The sequence below is a fragment of the Bombina bombina genome, chromosome 5 (assembly GCF_027579735.1).
Source record: "Bombina bombina isolate aBomBom1 chromosome 5, aBomBom1.pri, whole genome shotgun sequence".
Taxonomy (NCBI): domain Eukaryota; kingdom Metazoa; phylum Chordata; class Amphibia; order Anura; family Bombinatoridae; genus Bombina; species Bombina bombina.
The window spans coordinates 543190363-543199406 of record NC_069503.1 but is presented as its reverse complement, the minus strand read 5'-3'; the positions used below and the strand labels follow the sequence as shown (position 1 = coordinate 543199406).

Here is a 9044-nt window from a genome sequence, read left to right as displayed (position 1 = left end):
ATAAAACTTTCATGATTCAAGTAGGGCATGTCATTTTAAACAACTTTTCAATTTACTTTTATCACCAATTTTGTTTGTTCTTTTGGTATTCTTAGTTAAACGCTAAACCTAGGAGGTTTGTATGCTAATTTCTTAGACCTTGAAGGCCGCCTCTAATCTAAATGCATGTTGACAGTTTTTCACCACTAGAGAGCGTTAGTTTATGTGTTTCATAAAGGTAACATTGAGCTCACGCACGTAAATTTACCGAGAAGTGGCCACAGATAAAATTCAAGTCTGTCAAAAAAACTGAAATAAGGGGGCGGTCGGGTAAAACGTGTATTATTATAACTGTGTTGGCAATGCAAAACTGGGGAATGGGTAATTAAGGGATTATCTATTTTATTCAGATAGAGCATGCAATTATTTTTATCAGCTTTCTAGTTTACTCCTATTATCAATTGTTGTTCATTCAGTCTAGGCCAAAATAAACTTTCATGATTCAGATAGAGCATGTAATTTTAAACAATTTTCCAATTTACTTTTATCACCAATTTTGCTTTGTTCTCTTGGTATTCTTATTTGAAAGCTTAACCTAGAAGGTTCATATGCTAATTTCTTAGACCTTGAAGCCCACCTCTTTCAGATTGCATTTTAACAGTTTTTCACCACTAGAGGGTGTTAGTTCACATATTTCATATAGATAACACTGTGCTCGTGCACGTGAAGTTATCTGGGAGCAGGCACTGATTGGCTAGACTGCAAGTCTGTCAAAAGAACTGAAAAAAGGGGCAGTTTGCAGAGTCTTAGATAAAAGATAATCACAGAGGTTAAAAGTATATTATTATAACTGTGTTGGTTATTGCAAAACTGGGGAATGGGTAATAAAGGGATTATCTATCTTTTAAAACAATTACAATTCTGGTGTAGACTGTCCCTTTAATGTAGCCACCAATAAGCAAGCGCTATCCAGGGTGCTGAACCTAAAGTGTGCCGGCTCCTAAGCTTTACATTCCTGCTTTTTAAATAAAGATAGCAAGAGAACAAAGAAAATTGATAATAGGAGTAAATTAGAAAGTTGCTTAAAATTGCATGCTCTAAATCTGAACCATGAAAGAAAAAAAAAATTGGGTTTAGTATCCCAATAATATATATTCTATACATTCATATATTTTTATTTAATTAGATATGCAGTATTGGCTGACAAATACCAAGTCACTATCTTACATTAACATTGGTGCATGGCTGACTATGGCTCCTGCTACATTTCCATATGCTGTTGTGATGGGTCGGTAGGCAAATGTGAAATTCTGCATTTACCTTGGGTGCGTCTTTCTTTCTGCCTGCTTGCACCATAACTAAAGCATTAATAATAACCAGGGTCTGTGCTCTCTCCTACTTGAGTTGTCATCTGTATGTGTGTTGTGCACCAGTAGCCCCAATTTGCAGGAGAAGGAATATACACATGGTATGCATATGGATCTGCTCTGCATTGCTGCTTTAAATGATAATTGCTTTCACGGGTTTATACAGCTATGTGCAATACTAGCCAACAAGGTGTTAATACTGTTGCACATGCAATGTCCAACCCTCTCTTTTAAAAACACACACTGCACAGTTCCCCTTTATTTTGGATTGCCTGACTAAAACCAAACTAGTTTATATAAATAAGGAAATGGTAGCTACCTGTGCTGCAAAATTGCTGAAAAATACAAACATTTTAGAACCATTTGTTTTTTTCATTCAAACAGTTTGATTCTTCAAATATATGCTAGAACAACTGAAAGTGTACAAAGTCTTTTTTTATCCAAAAAATACACATTGTTGTTGTTTTTTTTTATTATTTACAGAGATTTATTTATTTGGTTAGAAAAATATTTGGCTTTGGACATATTCGCATTTTATAATTATGCACATTTTGTGTGGTCTCCATGATGTGCTCCATACTTCCTTGTTAATTATCTCATGCATTTGTAAATACTCAAGGGATGGGCCGTGAAAGTTAGTAATGGAAAAGTGACTGCACGTAATTTTGAGGACACATTTTTCATATGTATATGGCACAAATGTGTTAGAGAATGATATACATTTAAATAGTATTCCCAAGTAAAATAAGCCAGCAATAGGATTAATTCCCACCTGAATCATGTAGCTGTTTCTCCAAGAGGTTATCACTTCCAAATGAAGCACTGTATATTGCCTAATCAATTACAGTAGCATATATGGCTACAAGTGCTACCTTGGAAGTGTAGTTTGTTTCATTTTGCCAATCCTAAGACCTCAAGTCTACTCACACGTAGTGTCCTCAAATGTACAGAAGTATTTGTCAGCTCACTTGGAAATGGATCTTGGTTCCAGTGGTAGAGTAGAAGGGAACTGAAACGGAAGACAACAAATAAACCACAAAAAAGTTGTGTGTTTATTAGTACAGAAGATGTGGACACCTTATTAATATTAAAACATCAAAATTTTATTAAAAAAAAATCCTCTTCTGTCTTTAGAAACCATTGATGAAGTGGTATTTAACATTGGTTTGCCTTAAATCTATTTACCCTTTGGTTTTAGGCAGTTGCTGGAGGCAATATGGAGGAGAGGCTAACTTTGTCATATTTGGTGTGACTTGAGGGTGCTTCATCCATACTGGTATCAAGTAATCAATCACATGAAATCCTCATTAGGTTGTCCCATTGATCTATCTCCATTGATCTTTCTTCTCATTTACCCTCCCTTAATAAAATGTAAATATAAAATCACTTTAAGATAATGTTGAGATGAGCAAAACATCTGATCCCTCGTTATTGGAAATTAATACAGTGCCGCCCTTCAACACCAAGCCAATATTAATAAAACACTCTGTGGAATCTTAGTTTTCCAAAGAATCTTCTCTTTAAATATACAACACACTCTACCAATCTTCACAAGCTGCTTCTCTTGGTCCCATATGGTGCTATCATATGTTCTGACGTCTGTAAGATAAATCACAAAGAAGATTGCCTCATAATAGTGCATTAAAGGGTCCTTAAACACGGAATACATTTTATAAGCATAGTATTGAGGTCATTCCCCGCCTCCCTCTTGACATGAGTGCCGCCATATTGAAATCTATCTTGCACTTCATTCCATTGCTGACCTGTTTGCACATGTACAGCCACTCTCCTTCAGACAAATGCAGTGTAATCTAGGTTCCATAATGGCAGCACCCTTGTTTAGAGGGAGGTGCATGAAATGTATTTAGTGTCCCTTTATCTTGAAGGCAACCTAAGTTAGAGAAGAATAATAATTACTCACAAGATTGTTGAACCTAAAGAGCTTTTAAACAGAGATGCTGGGATCTTTTGTAGCCACCCAGCAGACTGACATTCCAGCAAGGCAGGTTTTCTCAGTATAGAATGCAATTTATTTGCAACCATGTTGCCATAACGTGTACCATACTTTCATATGCTTAGCGGAAAGGGCCTTCAATCACCTCTTTGTTTTCATGTACAAACTGTGCTTTGCTCCACACTTGCTAGAGAGGTTAAAAAAAAAAAAAAATCTGAGACCTACGTTTTCAAAATGCTCCAAATTGCTTAAATTATCTTATTTAATTTGCAGTATTTTCAAGTTTCAGAATTTGGCCTTGTTATGGTCTCCTAGGGATCATGGGACAAAGCCTGATTTTTACCCAAATGCAAGGTTTTAATGTCCTTTTAATTACCAAGGAGGACTTTCAATGGGAGCATTGAACTGAGAAAGTTTGGCTCAATTAATTAAAAAAATGCTCACATTATGTAATTAAAGGGACAGTAAAGTAAAAATTAGACGTTCATTATTCAGACAGAGCATGCAATTTTAAACAGCTTTCCAATTTACTTCTATTAGCAAATTTGCATTGTACTCTTGATATCCTTTGTTGAAGAGTAAAGTTAAAGGGACATTAAACCCAAAGATTTTCTTTCATGATTCAGATAGAGAATACCATTTTAAATAACATTCCAATTTACTTCTATTATCTAATTTGCTTCATTCTTTAGATATCCTTTGTTAAAGAAATAGTAATGCACACGGATTAGCCAATCACATGAGGCATCTATGTGCAGCCACCAATCAGAAGCTACCAAGCCTATCTAGATATGCTTTTCAGGAAAGGATTACAAGAGACTGAAGCAAATTAGATAATAGAAGTAAATTAGAAAGTTGTCTAAAATGGTATTCTCTATTAGTAGGCTGATAAGAGCGTATTAGTGTGCACGTGTCTTTAGCAGTCTATGGCAGCTGCGTTTGCAACTATGTATAACATGGCTATAAGCAATGTTGCAAACACTGCTGCCAGATGGCTTAAGACACGTGCATGCTCCTGAGCTCACCTAGGATTACTCTTTAACAAATGAGAACTAAGCAAATTGATAAGAGGTAATTTGGAAAGTTGTTTAAAATTTCATGCTCTTTCGAATCCATTTAAGTTTAATTTTGACTTTACTGTCCCTGTAATGAAATGTCCTGACTTTCCTATTCTCTTAAATATGAAGTGCTGTGATAGATGGTAAAGATTTATACATATACATTTGCGTTTTCTTATTTTAATACCAAGGATTCTTGTATGCCTGCAAATATCAATTAAAAAGCTAATTGTTATATAAAATAGTAATTTGAGTAATTGTTATTAACCATCCTTTTCCTTCTCCTTTTCTCTACATTTAGTGAAGAGGTCTGCAAGCGAGGATTCACTGTGATTGTAGATATGCGCGGATCTAAGTGGGACTCTATTAAACCATTGTTGAAGATTTTACAAGAATCATTTCCTTGTTGTATACATGTTGCACTAATCATTAAGCCGGACAACTTTTGGCAGAAACAGAGGACAAATTTTGGCAGCTCTAAATTTGAATTTGAGGTAAGGTTTTTTTTTTTAGTTACTCAACTGTTGTTCATTCTGCGCTTTTTCTCTACATTTCTCCAGTTGAATAACACTGCAGAACAGACTTGTATAAAATTATACAGTGCAGAGCTTCTTTCTAGGCCCTCCCATTTTCTGATTGTCATTAACACACGTACTTGGACAAGCACTATGATCTTATGTATGTGCTGTTTCTGGGGTAAATGTCATTCTAAGTCTAAAACAAGGAAATATTAGAAGGCATCCGGTGTGTGCGATTTCTAGGTTTACACAGATTTATCACTATATCGCATACCTACTTTAGCAGTTGTTTAAAGGGACAGGCAAGTCAAAATTAAAATTTCAACATTCAGCGAGAGCAGGGCTCAAAATTTCAAGTCCTAAACAGACCAAAATATTACTCGCCACTGATCCCACAAATCACCTGTCTACACCACACCCACTACCTCCCCCCCTCTTTGCATATGTTTAGCCATTGTGAAACACCATATTATGAAGTAATTTTAGTTTTAAACCATAACAAATTAATTCCTTTTAATACAATTATTAAACTGGCCATTTGGCACAGTGAAAAAAACAGCATTTATATCCCTCTCACATGATGTAAAGTTGTGTAAATCAGGACAGGTTCAATCTAAGGCAGAAGGGAATATGAAACAAATCTGTTTGGTGTCCAATTTGCTTTTTGTAGTTTTGCATGGGTAGCCTTTATCTTGATATCTTGATAAATGGGACAATCATTTGAAATAGCTGATTTTGCCTGTGGACACGACTACCTATACTGATCATGTCAATACTGCAGTATTTGTTATAGAAGCTTAGTAAACAAGAGGTAGTGGGGGTAATAGAAAAGGTGTCCCTGCAATACTTTGAATACAGAAAACTTATCAGCTGCTTGCCTGAATACATTATCCCTATATCTGCTAAAAAAAATAACTGTTCTATGGGTACAAAGCATTTATTATTTTCCCACAATATTCCTTTAAATGAATGATTTAAAGGGACATGAAACCCAAAATTTTTCTTTCATGATTGATAGAGAATAACATTTTAAACAATTTTCCAATTTACTTATATTATTTAATTTGCTTCCTTCTCTTGTTATCCTTTTCTGAAAGGTTTAGCTAGGCAAGCTCAGGAGCAGCAGAGAAGCTAGGCTCTAGCTGTTGATTGGTGGCTGCATTGATTGTGATTGGTTTACCCATGTGTTCAGTTAGAAACCAAAAGTGCATTACTGAACCTTCAACACATGATACCAAGAGAATGAAACAAATTTGATAATAGAAGTAAATTAGAAAGTTGTTTAAAATTGTATGCTCTATCTGAATCATGAAAGAAAACATTTGGGTTTCATGTCCCTTTAAGCACATTCTCCCCTGCTTTGCAACCTCTACTCGCCACAGCTCAATTTCTACTCGGCAATGGCTAGTAGGCGAGTAGAAATTTTTAGCCCTGAGATAGAGCGCACAATTTGTGGTGGAAATAGGCATAATTGCAATGTGTAAGAAAAAAAAACCTGCTACTCATTTGAAGTTCAGACTAAGGGGCCAAATTATCAAGCTCCGAATGGTGCTTGATGCCCCTGTTTTTGCGTGAGCCTTCAGGTTAGCCGGAAACAGCAGTTAAAGACCTAAAGACTGCTGCTCTATAACTGGTCCGCTGCCTCTCAGGCTGCGGTCTGCAATCCGCCTGATCCTATACGATCGGTCTGATTGACACCCCCTGCTAGCGGTCAATTGGCCGCAAATTTGCAGGGGGCGGCATTGCACAAGCAGTTCTAGTGAACTGCTTGTGCAATGATAAATGCTGACAGCATATGCTGTCGGCATTCAGCGATGTTTGACGGACACGATACACTGCAGCGTATCATGTCGGACAGACATTGATAAATCGGCCCTTAAGTGCTATTGCATTGTCTTTTACTCATTCATTTGTTGATTATGCAAATCTGCTCTCTTTACTGATTCTTGGCATTGGGATACATTTTACTAAGGCACTGTTTGTTTGGTTATTTAGGGCTCAATTTATCAAGCCTTCTCATATAAACCTGCAGTTTGTATTTATAAAGCTTCCTATACTCTTCGCCAACTCTTAGGTAGAGAATTTCAATCTCCCCAGTCTCGTCTGACTGGGGAGAGTGACAGCTCCTTCCCGCTTATTTTTGGCTGTGCTCGGGCAGGGGGCCGCATTGCACAAGAGCTCAAAATATCGCTCTTGTACAATGCTGAATTCCGCCAACGGAATTCTGTCTGCCAGAGACAAGCTACGGCGGACAGGGGTGCATATGTACACCCCTGTTCGCGCGTAGCTTGATAAATGAAGCTCATAGTATTTCTAAAAGTCTCTCACCTGCTGTTTATTTGAAAGATATTTTTTTAATGTGATGCTCAGGTAAAAAAAAAAAATGCACCCCTGAAAATACATCTTTTAATTTCTTAATCTTTCTCTTGTTAACATATCAGTAGATGACAGACAAATATGTTTATTTATACTTACAGCATTATTTCCTAATCTGTTTTATAACTATATCAGAATTTTTTATATATATATATATATATATATATTTTTTTTGTTTTCATTAAAACCTTGTTCAGTAATACTGTATACTCCTTTGTAATTCATAAACACATTTGAAGTTATTTAGTTTTGTAGACAACTTTGTCCGTTCCTTCATATGTGGTTTTAAATAGATTGAACCTTACGCGTCTTTCTGTTTTGTTTCTTCTTGTAGACTAGCATGGTATCTATAGAAGGCCTTACCAAAGTAGTTGATCCTTCCCAGCTAACTCCTGAATTTGAAGGTTGCTTAGAATATAACCATGAAGAATGGATAGAAATCAGAGTGGCATTTGAGGACTTCATTAATAATGCTACTCACATGTTATCTAGACTTGAAGAGCTACAGGAAATGCTTGCAAATAAGGAATTGCCTCAGGACTTGGAGGGAGCTCGTAACATGATTGAAGAACATTCCCAAATGAAAAAGCGAGTTCTAAAAGCTCCTATTGAAGACATTGATGTTGAAGGGCAGAAACTCCTGCAAAGAATACAGAGTAGTGAAAGTTTTCCTAAAAAGAACTCAAGTTCTGGGAATGCAGACCTTCAGAATCTTCTCCCAAAGGTTTCTACCATGTTAGACAGACTTCACTCTACGCGGCAGCATCTTCACCAAATGTGGCACTTGAGAAAAGTGAAACTGGACCAGTGCTTTCAACTCCGACTGTTTGAACAGGATGCTGAAAAGGTAATCTAGTAGAACCATATATAACCATGATGGAAGTCTTAAGATATTTTTATTTTAGGCTAGTTTAGATCCTGTTGAAAGAAAAGCTTGAGGAGGAAGTGGCAAGGAACATGGTTTGCCTGCCATGACCAGAAAGAAAGTTGACCATAAACACATTACAATTTTGATAAATGTGTTTGAATTTAGTAGCTGCTTAGAGTACAAAGGCCCAGAAAGGTTTGTTTTGTTTTGTTTTTCTTTAGAAAGGTTCCATAAAATACAAAAGTCTCTGCTGCAGAGCAGTCTAGTTTATCATGGTGTAAGAGAGATCTTAAAGGGACACTCAAGTAAAAATTAAACTTCATGATTCTGATACAGCATGCAATTTTAAACAACTTTCCAATTTACTTCCATTAACAAAATGTGCACAGTCTTTTTATATTTAAACTTTTTGAGTCACCAACTCCTACTGAGCATGTGCAAGAATTCACAGCATATACGTATATGCATTTGTGATTGGCTGATGGCTGTCACATGATACAGGGGGAGTGGAAATAGACATAACTTTGCAATTTATTTAACAAAAATCTACTACTCATTTGAAGTTCAGACTAAGTGCTATTGCATTGTCTTCTTATCATGCAATTGTTGTTTATGCAAATCTACAATGTTGACTGGTCCTTTAAGAAAGGGGATCCCTACACTTCCAGGACCGTACAAATACCTTTTTGGATCTCTTAAAATATTGCTTTCTGTCCTTTTCTAAAGTCTCCCCACAGAAGACATAGCTCAAGGACAGAGAGAGTGGTTTTTCCAGCCTATTGGAGAAGTGTAAAAATACGTGATCCAAATATACTTTCAAGCATTGCTGACTCAAATATTGAAAGTAATCTATTAAACTTGCTCATTGTATACATTTATTAAAGGAAAGAAAAAAGGCTAATATAACACTGTAACCCAGTTATT

At 36.1% G+C, this 9044-nt stretch overlaps 1 protein-coding gene across 6 annotated transcripts in view; it reads left to right on the top strand.

The window, feature by feature from the left end:
- LOC128660571 (triple functional domain protein) overlaps positions 1–9044 on the top strand; it is a 763036-nt gene that overhangs the window by 308932 nt on the left and 445060 nt on the right. For all 6 annotated transcript variants that reach the window (XM_053714497.1, XM_053714496.1, XM_053714493.1 and 3 more), the window contains exons 4-5: positions 4660–4852; positions 7587–8099. In XM_053714497.1, the coding sequence (XP_053570472.1) occupies positions 4660–4852; positions 7587–8099 (706 nt within the window). The remainder of the gene's footprint in view (positions 1–4659; positions 4853–7586; positions 8100–9044) is intronic.